This window comes from Coregonus clupeaformis, chromosome 1 (assembly GCF_020615455.1).
Source record: "Coregonus clupeaformis isolate EN_2021a chromosome 1, ASM2061545v1, whole genome shotgun sequence".
Lineage (NCBI taxonomy): Eukaryota > Metazoa > Chordata > Actinopteri > Salmoniformes > Salmonidae > Coregonus > Coregonus clupeaformis.
Genome location: NC_059192.1, coordinates 28,467,431 through 28,481,250, shown reverse-complemented (window position 1 = coordinate 28,481,250; position 13,820 = coordinate 28,467,431). Strand labels below are relative to the sequence as shown.

Here is a 13,820-nt window from a genome sequence, read left to right as displayed (position 1 = left end):
ACAGACTGTCCCTACCTCTGACGCAGAGGAAATCATCATTACCACAGAGCAGGTGACAAAGGTTTTTAAACAGCTGAACCCAAGGAAGGCCTCTGGGCCAGATAATGTGAGCCCACTCCTCCTCAAGACCGCTGAGGAGCATGGCCCAGTCTGGCAACTCATCTTCCAGTTATCCCGCGACTCACACACACACACACAATATCACAGGCCTGCAAAACATCTCACATCATCCCCATCCTGAAAAACCATACCCCAAATAGCACAATGAATACCGACCAGTGGCCCTGACCTCAGTGCTCGTCAAATCTCTGGAGAGAATAGTGGTTTGGAACCTAAAACTCTCTGCAGATAGGAATCTGGACCCCTACCAGTTTTCCTACAGAAACGGGCGCAGTACAGAGGATGCAGTGACCACCCTCACACCTGATCCGGAAACACCTTGGCCAACCAAAAACCTACACCAGAGCACTCTTTATAGATTTTTCCTCCGCCTTTAACACCATACAACCACACCTTCTACTAGCCAAAATGAAAGAACTGGACATTGACCCACATCTCATTCACTGGTATCACTAATTTCTTAGTGACAGAACTCAGTTGGTCAAGCTAAACAACACTCTCTCCACTCCTGTGGTCACCAACTGCGGTGCCCCACAAGGTTGTGAGAGCTCACCCGTCCTCTTCATTCTGTACAACAACGATTGCACAAGTCAAAACACTAAGCATTACATAATTAAGTTCTCAGACGACACCGTCCTGCTGGCCTTAATGGATGACAACAGCAACCTCCCACTGTACCTACAGTGTAAACAGCTTTGTGCAGTGGTGTGACGCAAACTCTCTGGTCCATAAAAACACAAGAGGTTATCTTTGACCCCAGGTCAGTGGCTGACCGGAACCAGGTCATCATTCACAGTGAACACATCCAGCAGGTCGACTCCTATAAATACCTGGGAGTACATGTTGACCATGACTTGTTCCCCTCTCCACTGGGGTTCTCTGCCTCTAACCCTGTTGCAGGGGCTGAGTCACTGGCTTGCTGGTGCTCTTTCATGCCGTCCCTGGGAGGGGTGCGTCACTTGAGTGGGTTGAGTTACTGACGTGATCTTCCTGTCTGGGTTGGCGCCCCCCCCTTGGTTTGTGCTGTGGTGGAGACCTCTGTGGGCTATACTCGGCCTTGTCTCAGGATTGTAAGTTGGTGGTTGGGGATATCCCTCTAGTGGTGCGGGGGGCTGTGCTTTGGCGGAGTGGGTGGGGTTATATCCTTCCTGTTTGGCCCTGTCCGGGGTTTCTTCGGATGGGGCCACAGTGTCTCCGGACCGCTCCTGTCTCAGCCTCCAGTATTTATGCTGCAGTAGTTTATGTGTCGGGGGGCTGGGGTTAGTTGGTTATACCTGGAGTACTTCTCCTGTCTTATCCAGTGTCCTGTGTGAATTTAAGTATGCTCTCTCTAATTCTCTCGTTCTCTCTTTCTCTCTGAGAACCTGAGCCCTAGGACCATACGTCAGGACTACCGGGCATGATGACACCTTGCTGTCCCCAGTCCGCCTGGCCTTGCTGCTATTCCAGTTTCAACTGTTCTGCCTGCGGCTACGAAACCCCCTACCTGTCCCAGACCTGCTGTTTTCAACTCTAAATGATCGGCTATGAAAAGCCAACTGAGAGACCTGAGCCCTAGGACCATACGTCGGGACTACCGGCCGTGGTGACTCCTTGCTGTCCCCAGTCCGCCTGGCCTTGCTGCTATTCCAGTTTAAACTGTTCTGCCTGCGGTTATGGAACCCCCTACCTGTCCCAGACCTGCTGTTTTAAACTCTAATGATCGGCTATGAAAAGCCAACTGAGATTTATTCCTGATTATTATTTGACCATGCTTGTCACTTATGAACATTTTTGAACATCTTGGCATGGTTCTGTTATAATCTCCACCCGGCACAGCCAGAAGAGGACTGGCCACCCCTCATAGCCTGGTTCCTCTCTAGGTTTCTTCCTAGGTTTTGCCTTTCTAGGGAGTTTTTCCTAGCCACCGTGCTTCTACACCTGCATTACTAGCTGTTTGGGGTTTTAGGCTGGGTTTCTGTACAGCACTTCGAGATATTAGCTGATGTAAGAAGGGCTATATAAAATAAAATTGATTGATTGATTGATGACCTGAGATGGAGTGTTCTATTGTGTGCTAATATAATTCACCAATACATTTGTTGTTAGTCCCAAAAATATTGCTATCAGGTTGTAAATCACAGCTGGCCTGGTACATTGTTTGTTGCCTCCATTCGGGATGCACTGTTTCAGTTTCAATGACTCAATATTTTGGACAAAAACGGACGAATGTAACTAAGGCTTGGAATGTCAATAATATCAAACTAGCAAGGGCAATGATCACAAGTCAGTCATAACGTGGCTAATAGTCTAGCGTATTTATTTATGTAGTAAGCTAAAAACACGGAGCCTAACGTTAGCTAGATATTATTCTTCCTGAATTGGCGACAATTCAGTAAATTACAAGCGAATATCTTCTCACTATTTTTTATCACTATTAGGCTAGCTACTGACGGGATAATGTACATATATCAGCAAAAGTAGCCTCCTAAGAGATCAAGCGCTCTTTTTTTTTTCAGATGAGAAACGAACTGAAAATTGGATGCAGTGCAATGTCTCCCTTTCGAATTTGAACGACTTCATGGTAATGGCATCTTAAAGGGATAGGCCACCTTTTGGATTTATGGTGTTCTCGATTCATCCAGACAGTTTAAACTCTATATACAAAAAATTTGACCTAAATAAGTAACTAACCTCGCACGAGACAGAACAGCACATAGGACAGGAGCCTTTCTCCTGTTTCTGTAATGTGAGGCAGCTTGAGAGGGCGCTAGTCTATTGCAGGGCCTAGATGTATTCTATTCACCATACATGCTAAGCCCAGTAATAGGCTGCAATGCCACTGTTAATTACGTGTTCTCTTCCAAGTAACGTTATGAATGCTTGTTTAACAACCGCTTTATGAAATGCACTTTAAGTATACCTAAAAGTCAGAGAGAGGGTGTCACTGAATTGGAAAGTGGAAACCCCTATACATAGACAATGAGATCATTTTATCTTAGTTAATCATCATCTCGCTCAACAACAAACCCTGCGCTTGAACTTTACGGGTCAGTGAAGGCCCAGTCGCCCTCCAATTTGACTCAAACTCTGTGGAGTGAACATTGATTCTACAAGGTATTTGTCATGGAAACACAGATCCCGTTCAAGTTTACAACGGGAGATCTCTTCAGGAAGCCATTTTCTCCCAACTGAGCGGCTACATTCACAGCTAGGACCAGTCACAGTGATGAGGCTCGGTGCTGCTGATGGGGACTTCAGACTTGTTCTCAGACCAGGCTAACAGCCCTTCCTCACTCTTCCTCGCCCTGTGTGACTATATGGTCGCTGACAGGGTAAATTATGACCTGATTATACAAACCCCACGTTCTGTGGTTCCCTGCTGCATGGCCTTGGTACATTATCGTATAAAACGCAATTAGAGATTCTCGTTTTCACACTGTCACTCAGGTCATGATTATTACACTCTTTGAATAATGAAAGTCCACCCAAGGCAACAGAGGCAGTACAACGCAAGTATGACAAGCGTACATCTCCTTTTCAGCAGGGAGTCTAATGAACCAGAAACCAAACGCGCAGCGCGCCACATCAGGGTCTTTATGCAATGACTGGAAAACATCCTGAGATGTGGAAGAGATCTACACTGAACAAAAATATAAATGCAGCATGCAACAATTTTAAAGATTTGACTGAGTTACAGGTCATAAAAGGAAAGTCAGTCAATTGTGATAAATTCATTAGGCCCTAATCTATGGATTTCACATGACTTGGAATACAAATATGCATCTGTTGGTCACAGATACCTTAAGAAAAGGTAGGGGTGTGGATCAAAAAACCAGCCAGTATCTGGTGTGACCACCATTTGCCTCATGCAGCGTGACACATCTCCTTCGCAAAGAGTTGATCAGGATGTTGATTGTGGACTGTTGTCCTACTCCTCTTCAATGGCTGTGCGAAGTTGCTGGATATTGGCGGGAACTGGAACATGCTGTTCTACACGTCGATCCAGAGCATCCCAAACATGCTCAATGGGTGACATGTCTGGTGAGTATTCAGGCCATGGAAGAACTGGGACATTTTCAGCTTCCAGGAATTGTGTACAGATCATTGCAACATGGGGCCGTGCATTATCATGCTGAAACATGAGGTGATGGCGGCGGATGAATGGGACAACAATGGGCCTCAGGATCTCGTCACGGTATCTCTGTGCATTCAAATTGCCATCGATAAAATGCAATTGTGTTCGTTGTCCATAGCTTATGCCTGCCCATACCATATCCCCACCGCCACCATGGGGCACTCTGTTCACAACGTTGACATCAGCAAATCGCTAGCCCACACATCTGCCCGGTACAGTTGAAAACAGGATTCATCTGTGAAGAGCACACTTCTCCAGCATGCCAGTGGCCATCGAAGGTTAGCATTAGGCCACTGAAGTTGGTTACCACGCCAAACTGCAGTCAGGTCAAGACCCTGGTGTGGACGACGAGCACACAGATGAGCTTCCCTGAGAAGTGGCCTTAGAGTGGCCTTTTATTGTCCCCAGCACAAGGTGCACCTGTGTAATGATCATACTGCTTCTTGATATGCCACACCTGTCAATTGGATGGATTATCTTGGCAAAAGATAAATGCTCACTAACAGGGATGTAAACAAATTTGTGCACAACATTTTAGAGAAATAAAATGTGCTGGGATCTTTTATTTCAGCTCATGAAACATGGGACCAACACTTCACATGTTGCATTTATATTTTTGTTCAGTGTAATTTGCCATACAGACACACTATAATAACTCTCAGCCCACTACAGCATTGCTCCGGTCTGAGCACCAAGCAGACAACCCACAGCTAAAACAACATCCACAAGCTTGTACAGCGCACACACACATACTGTATAGATAAACACTGTGTAATTATAATGATAAAGTTACCTTTTTACAAAATAGAGGCATACAAAAAGAAAACAAATGTGGTACAGTGTGAAAATGATAAACTAGTGAAGGAAATGCAGAACTTGATGAAAATGCAGAACATTTTGACTGAACAGTATAAAATTATCAGAAGAGAGAAAGTCTAATTAAAATCACTTAGAATGTATTTGTTGCCACACTAGGGTCATGCACAACTCATGAAGCATATTTTGAACATAAAAACATAAATAACATCAAAAATGAGAAAAATATTGTGATATATTTTGGACCAGCCCTACTAGACATACGAGCTCCGCACACCAATGACTGTAAATATGAATGGACAAAGCCATTGATCACGTGACACCATTCATTACTATGTGAAGAATCAATAGCACATTGAAGCCAAATTAAGTTTGTTAAGATGGCATTTCATGGAGACATAACAGTTTGAGCTACTTCAGGAAGTGACGTTGCAGGCTAGTTCAGTGCTGCCCCCTCTCATTGACTAACTCAAGTTGAAGGCCGACTGGGGTACTGCAGGCTGCCATTAGCAACTAAATTATCCTTATATCTTCTTCTTTGTGTGATTTAAAAATAAAAATCGGTTCAAGGACATACATTTGGTGTATTAGAAGCAATTATTGGGTACCATGATTGTCTTAGAATTTTGTTTTGATTTACACAAAGATTGCAATTTTTTCATTCAAAATAATGAGGGATCCTGTTTTCTGCAAACAATGCTTGCAGTACCGCGGTCAGCATTGAACTTCTGTGGCTTCAATGAGAGGGAGCAGTCATTCTCCCCTGCTGCACACACACAGACAGGGGCATTCCCTTGCCGTAGCCTCTTCAGAAAGTTTCAGGGAATACGAATCACTGATGCAGTCTGTTCATGTCTTATGATTTAAACTTTAATACAACAAATTAATACATTTTCTAATAAGTTCAATAAATTCTGTTGATTTCCAAACGTGAGACATTTGATCAAACAAATGAAATGTTATTTATCACATGCTTCGTAAACAACAGGTGTAGACTAACAGTGAAATGCTTACTTGTGGGCCCTTCCCAACAACGCAGAAAGAAAGAAAATAGAGAAATAATAGAAAAGTAATGACACGTAATAATACAAGTAATAATAAATACACAATGAGTAACGATAACTTCGTGACTAGGCAACAGGATAGATAATAAACAGTAGCAGCAGCGTATGTGATGAGCCAAAAAAAGTTTGTGCAAAATGCAGATAGTCCGGGTAGCTATTTGGTTAACTATTTAACTAACTATTTATCAGTCTTATGGCTTGAGTTTAGAAGTCCTGTTGGTTCCACACTTGGTGCATCGGTACCGCTTGCCATGCTGTAGGAGTGATAGAAGAACCGAAAGTAACAAATTCTAATACACTAACGGCCCGCGACATGGTTTATGAATGTTAAATACGGCCCGCCGATGGAGATGCATCCAGCTGCAGCGCCAAAGCGCAATAGTAGCGCCGGTAATATAGTCACAACATTTGAACGGTTTGGGCTAGAGACAAGCAGTTTTCTCTGTAGTAATGGTGCAATAATATTATATATAATATATGCCATTTAGCAGACGCTTTTATCCAAAGCTACTTACAGTCATGCGGATATACATTTTACATATGAGTGGTCCCGGGAATCGAACTCACTACCCTGGCGTTACAAGCGCCATGCTCTACCAACTGAGCTACAAAGGACCACCATGGTCACAAATCTGCGCTCGCTTTTTTGTCTTCGGCACTCGGAAACAGCAGTACTGCGAAGCCTAATCATTACATCTGGACGATTTTCTTTCTAGTCGCACAGCAAAATATTTAGGAGCATATGCGATCAAAATGGTTACACTTTACAGCCCTGAACACACCATCACAATAACACTGCGACACCAGCAGAGATCTAATCTGCATGGGGGTGGGATGTCGGAACATGGTAGATTAATTACTATTTCTATGGGTCAGCAGGACTCTGTAATATGGGATCTCTCTCGCTCTGGATATGTGACATCATGAGTGGATCTAGGAAGCTGGAGAATAATCACTATAATGGTGGGAACTGCAAGTGCCCTAGTTGAAGAACTTTAGGGAGAACAGAATTATGTCAGAGCACAGTATCAGAACAATGTCAGTACATAGTGTTCTCACTGATGTACTCTACTACGTAGTATCCAAAGCGGTAGTCCATAGATGTCCTTGTTTACTCAGTGGACCCTCTAACCTCTAGGCTAACTCTGCCTGGCTGGCTGTGTGGAACACTGTGTCATGTAGATGAGTACTCACCCATACTGTTGGTGGAGCTGCACCACATCAGAAGGCAGCCAGTACAAAGAACATTCAGTATGCCGAACACCAGGATTCTCCATGACTGAAACACAAACAGAACATTAACCAGAGCTTTCTAAACCAATTAATTCATTTAGATCTATAGGATTGCTTGGAGTGGGATATTAATAGCTAATGCAGGTGGATGATAGGTTATGCTACGCCATTGCCTAACATTTACATTTTACATCTTATCCAGAGCGACTTACAGTTAGTGAGTGCATGCACAATTATTATTATTAAATTTTTTCATACTGTCAGTTAGGCTAATCGAATAATATTGTATTGTTAATTTGCTAATTTAGGGAATGCTTTGTATCAGACAAACATGTAAAAAATGGAAACAAAAATGTGAAGACTGTACAAACTCAATGCCATCAACCACGTCTTTGTCTGTCACTTCGTGTTGGAGTCAGTGGCTGTCCTTGGAGTGCTGTGAAATCTACAATTACTGCGGTGCACTGTGTTATGACAGGGCTAGGGCGTCTTGTGACAGCCGGAGCCAGGATAGAGATGGGAGCTGAAGTGTGTTTGGGCCTGTTGCGGCTTCAGGGCCCTGCAGATCGCTGTGCCCGTGTCTGTGTGCAAACAGAGCGACAGCATGCTGCCCAACACATCCAAACCCCCCACCCACACACTTACATATACACACACACATGAACATACACACACACTCTTTCTGGGGAAGCAGGGGACAACGAGATGACACTGCCACCCTCTGGGTGAAGGCGGTATTGCAGGTAAACATGTCTAGGTTAAATCTTACATTGGAGTGACACTCCCAAATACCTTCAGGAACATCAGCCTCCCTGAGTCACAGAATACTGTTGCAGATATATCATCTGTAAATAATATGCCTACGTCAAGTACATCATCAGCTTTAATCCAGCAGAATATAGGGCTACTCAGCAGCACAGGAGAGGAGAGTTTTACTGCCAGGTCAACAGCAGCATCAGTCTGGAAAACTCCCACTGCCTGGTGCATGGATGGAGCAGACACCCAGTCTACAGCCACAGTGAGCCTAACCTAAATAATCACACCCTTATCAAGAAAAGACACTGCTCTCCACTTTCTCTCGTAAGGCCATGTTTTTGGAAAACGTAATCTCCTCTCTATGCATGTGAAGTGAACTCCATTGACTTTACCTCGATCAGTCTCTCTGTTCCTATAGAACCTAACCCAGTCTCTTTCATACAGCTTCTAGGGACAGCAGTCAGAGGTCTCCACAGCACAGCCCACTCTCTTTCTAGTCCCTACTGTAGTAGGGCGGCAGGTAGCTTAGTGGTTAAGAGCGTTGTGCCAGTAACCGAAAGGTCGCTGGTTCTAATCCCCGAGCCGACTAGGTGAAAAATCTGTCGATGTGCCCTTGAGCAAGGCACTTAACCCTAATTGCTCCTGTAAGTCGCTCTGGATAAGAGCGTCTGCTAAATGACAAAAATGTAATGTAAATGTAATTAGGTCTTTTGCCTCTGGCAGATTGGCCACTTGGATCCAAAAGCATCTTATCCCAGCCTAGCCATCCCAGTGGTCCTCCAGTAGAGGCAGGCTGCGCTACACTAGCAGAGCTAACTAGTACACCGGCAGATAGAACACAAACTGATTATTCCTAAAAGAGGGGATTGATCCCCATGTACCCTCATTGTACACAGTGTACTGGTGGAGAGCAGCCTCAGTCCCGAGACTTAATGTGTCCCTGTGAACAGAAGCCTTACAGTCCGGTGGTGATACCATCCACTGTCCCATGTGTAAGACATAACAACATGCCGTAAACTCACTCCACAGCTAGCTAAAATGCTGAACAAAAATATAAACGCAACATGTAAAGTGTTGGTCCCATATTTCATGAGCCTAAATAAAATATCCCAGAAATGTTCCATACGCACAAAAAGCTTATTTCTCTCAAATTTTGTCCAAAAATGTGTTTACATCCCAGTTAGTAAGTATTTCTCCTTTGCCAAGATAATCCATCCACCTGACAGGTGTGGCATATCAAGAAGCTGATTAATTCACATGATCATTAAACAGGTGCACCTTGTGCTTGAGACAATAAAAGGCCACTCTAAAATGTGCAGTTTTGTTACACAACACATTGCCACAGATGTCTCAAGTTTTGAGGGAGCGTGCAATTGGCATGCTGACTGCAAGAAGATCCACCAGAACTGTTGCCAGAGAATCTAATGTTAATTTCTCTACCATAAGACGCCTCTAACGTCGTTTTAGAGAATTTGGCCCAACCGGCCTCACAACCGCTGACCACGTGTAACCACGCCTGCCCATGACCTCCACATCTGGCTTCTTTACCTGTGGGATCGTGCCCCTGCCCAGTCATGTGAAGTCCATAGCTTAGGGCCTAAAGAATGTATTTCAAATGACTGATTTCCTTGAAATTGTTGCATGTTGCGTTTATTTTTGCATAGTATATTTTTTTCAATTTTCCACGATCAGGAAGAAAATGGCACATGTTTAAAATGATAACCAGCTAATGTTAGCTAGCTACGTTGGCTTTTAGCCCCTATCTGATATCTTAGCACCATATTTGTATAGCCAGCTAGCATAGTAGCTAATACAGCTAGCTAGCACCACAGATGAAAGGGTTAGTTATCATCAACTTTGCTAACAGGTCACATAGCGATCTGCTTAGCTAGCTAGCTTGCTTATTGCATGCATGTCAGGGCAAGTCGACACAAGCCTTATTAATAGTGAATAAAGTAAACTCATATTTGTAACATGTTTGATTTTGGTCAATGTGTCAATTCTTCTGTTTCTCAATACTGCACCTTTCTGTTGGAGAATGAGCTATCTTGCTGCTGATTTTCCCAGCTAGACATTCCTCAGCACTGTTCAGTGCTCCTGGCTCAGACGGTGAGTGGCAGCTGGGATAGCAGCAGTTTTCAGAGTCGACACTAGAGGGTGCATTGGATTTGCTATGTAAAGGTACTATTGGCAACGTTTATAGAGAAGGGCCATTAGCCGAAAGACAAGAAAATACCAATATCGGCACGATATATATCGGCTTGGCCGATAAGTGGTCATTCTCTATTGTCCATGCTAAAGAGATGAGGGTCTCAGCTTTCTGTAGGTATAATTTGTATTTCTCATTTCTCATTATTGAGCTCAAAGCACACATTTTGGGGTAGTAGGCCTACTACCGATGCAAAGTTTTTTTTTGGACATTACATTTACTGTTAGATTCATACATTGCTACTAGCAGTAAGTGTTATATTTTGAGTTAGCGATCTAGCTAATGTATTTTGAGTTTCCATTTCCTCAGGTGGTTAATTAACACCAATTGAATTAGGCCTACAGTTGAAGTCGGAAGTTTACATATACTTAGGTTGGAGTCATTAAAACTTGTTTTTCAACCACTCCACACATTTCTTGTTAACAAACTATAGTTTTGGCAAGCCAACAATTGTTTACAGACAGATTATTTCACTTATAATTCACTGTATCACAATTCCAGTGGGTCAGAAGTTTACATACACTAAGTGGACTGTGCCTTTAAACAGCTTGGAAAATTCCAGAAAATGATGTCATGGCTTTAGAAGCTTCTGATAGGCTAATTGACATCATTTGAGTCAATTGGAGGTGTACCTGTGGATGTATTTCAAGGCCTACCTTCAATCTCAGTGCCTCTTTGCTTGACATCATGGGAAAATCAAAAGAAATCAGCCAAGACCTCAGAAACAAATGTGTAGACCTCCACAAGTCTGGTTCATCCTTGGGAGCAATTTCCAAACGCCTGAAGGTACCACGTTCATCTGTACAAACAATAGTACGCAAGTGTAAAACCCAATGGGACCACGCAGCCATCATATCACTCAGGAAGGAGACGCGTTCTGTCTCCTAGAGATGAACGTACTTTGGTGCAAAAAGTGAAAATCAATCCCAGAACAACAGCAAAGGACCTTGTGAAGATGCTGGAGGAAACAGGTACAAAAGTATCTATATCCACAGTAAAACAAGTCCTATATCAACATAACCTGAAAGGCCGCTCAGCAAGGAAGAAGCCACTGCTCCAAAACTGCCAAAAAACGCCTGACTACGGTTTGCAACTGTACATGGGGACAAAGATCGTACTTTTTGGAGAAATGTCCTCTGGTCTGATGAAACAAAAATAGAACTCTTTGGCCATAATGACCATCGTTATGCTTGGAGGAAAAGGGGGGGGGCTTGCAAGCCGAAGAACACCATCCCAACCATGAAGCACGGGGGTGGCAGCATCATGCTGTGGGGGTGCTTTGCTGCAGGAGGGACTGGTGCACTTCACAAAATAGATGGCATCATGAGGAAGGAAAATGATGTGGATATATTGAAGCAACATCTCAAGACATCAGTCAGGAAGTTAAAGCTTGGTCGCAAATGGGTCTTCCAAATAGCCTACTTCCAAAGTTGTGGCAAAATGGCTTAAGGACAACAAAGTCAAGGTATTGGAGTGGCCATCACAAAGCCCTGACCTCAATCCTATAGAACATTTGTGGGCAGAACTGAAAAAACGTGTGCGAGCAAGGAGGCCTACAAACCTGACTCAGTTACACCAGCTCTGTCAGGAGGAATGGGCCAAAATTCACCCAACTTATTGTGGGAAGCTTGTGGAAGGCTACCCGAAACGTTTGACCCAAGTTAAACAATTTAAAGGTAATGCTACCAAATACTAATTGAGTGTATGTAAAGATCTGACCCACTGGGAATGTGATGAAATAAATAAAAGCTGAAATATATGTCTCTACTCTTATTCTGACTTTCACATTCTTAAAATAAAGTGGTGATCCTAACTGACCTAAGAAAGGGAATTTTTACTAGGATTAAATGTCAGGAATTGTGAAAAACTGAGTTTAAATGTATTTTGCTAAAGTGTATGTAAACTTCCGACTTCAACTGTATATGTAATATTAGTGAGCAAAGATTAAGGCAATTCATCTCTATTGAAAAAAAATGTATGTAAAAATTCTGCCGCCCTATTTTAACAGTAAAATTTAGCAATAATTGCCTAATTGTCAACCAAAAATTCATGACAATCACTGGATTAGGTTGAATATTAAAATAGCTTGAATCATGCATTTCTGCCTGGACCTGTTAGATGTATCAACTTATTTATTGAATACCATCTCAGTAGTCTATTATTACACTTCTTAATAAAGCATTGTGAATGATTTAATAAGATGATTGATTACTCCTTTATCTATTGCGCGACGCTGCAACAAAAAACAACATTTTGGGTGCAACCAAATAATGGGCTGGTGCCACCAACTAAAAACTTTTGTGGCACCAGTGCCACCATGGGAAAACGTTAGTCTGGAGCCCTGGAGTGAAAGATTAACATGAGGTGCTTGCCTATGAGATGAGATGTCTAAACAGCTTACCAGAATAATGCAATAATAAAGTCAGGGTCATTTTACTGGGATGGGGAATTGGGGAATTCCAAAACAAAGAGCACTGTGCAACAGTTGTCCCTGTGGCATTTTAATGTACACGCATGCACACACCCCTTACTAATTCCTTACCCGTCTGTCTGAAGTCACCAAGCGGAATTCTTGAGAGAGTTTCCCGAAGAAGGATCTGTCTGTCTTCCGGAATGGGTGTATAGTGCCCTGTGGGTACCACACAAACGCACAGTCACATGGAAGGATGTGAGATTAAGGACTCAGAGAGAAGCAGAAGGATACTAGCTATACTATAACACTACCATCTAGTGGTTTCACACTATAGTGTTTATCCTTCGTATTTAGCTACAGTAGGCTGCCTGTTAAAAAAAAAAAATGCAGCTTTAGACCAGGGGTGTCAAACCCAAATCGAAACTGTGTGGAAATGATAATGGACCTACATTCATACAGTTTGACAGTGTACAGCTCGCTAATAATCACCTAAATGAAAGCTAGACAGTCAGGGAGCATCGAAAATGCCAAAAACGATGGATAGAGAGAAAGAAAAAAAAAAAAAAAATTGACAGTGAGGAAATCAAACCAATTTTCAGTAAGGCCCTCCGGACCTCGTTAAAGACCAAATGCGGCAAAATGAGTTTGACACCTGTGCTTTAGACCCTACCAACTGGTGTCTTCAAAAAGGAAAACTTACCAGCACATATGCGTCAGTTTCTTGCTTTTTTCTGTGGATTGGGATATCTGCAAAGTATTTGGTTATGAAAAACAGAAAACAACAGATGACTGATATAGACTGTACACAAAGTCAAGTTTAATCTAATGTTATTTTCAAGATAGCAGGACGACGCATGTCTGATTATGCATGGTTTTCAAAATGTCACCAATAATCTGGGTGGTCTGGCTTATGCTGGCCATACATCATACGATTTTAAACTGCAATTTTGCCACGATCTGGGATCCACAACAAATTTTGGGGATTGCAGGCAAATCCTAACGTCGTAGGCTACAACTAAGACGTCGAAGGTCGCATAATGTGAGCGGGTGAAAGACGTGCAATTATGGGTCTTGCGCTCTGGCGATCCGTAT

General features: G+C 43.0%; 1 protein-coding gene across 1 annotated transcript in view; it reads right to left on the bottom strand.

Annotated features, from left to right (window-relative positions):
- slc30a6 (solute carrier family 30 member 6) overlaps positions 1-13,820 on the bottom strand; it is an 80,945-nt gene that overhangs the window by 63,656 nt on the left and 3,469 nt on the right. The window contains exons 2-4 of the mRNA XM_041883556.1: positions 13,429-13,475; positions 12,858-12,944; positions 7,312-7,396 (exon numbers count right to left, since the gene is read on the bottom strand). Of these exons, the coding sequence (XP_041739490.1) occupies positions 7,312-7,396; positions 12,858-12,944; positions 13,429-13,475 (219 nt within the window). The remainder of the gene's footprint in view (positions 1-7,311; positions 7,397-12,857; positions 12,945-13,428; positions 13,476-13,820) is intronic.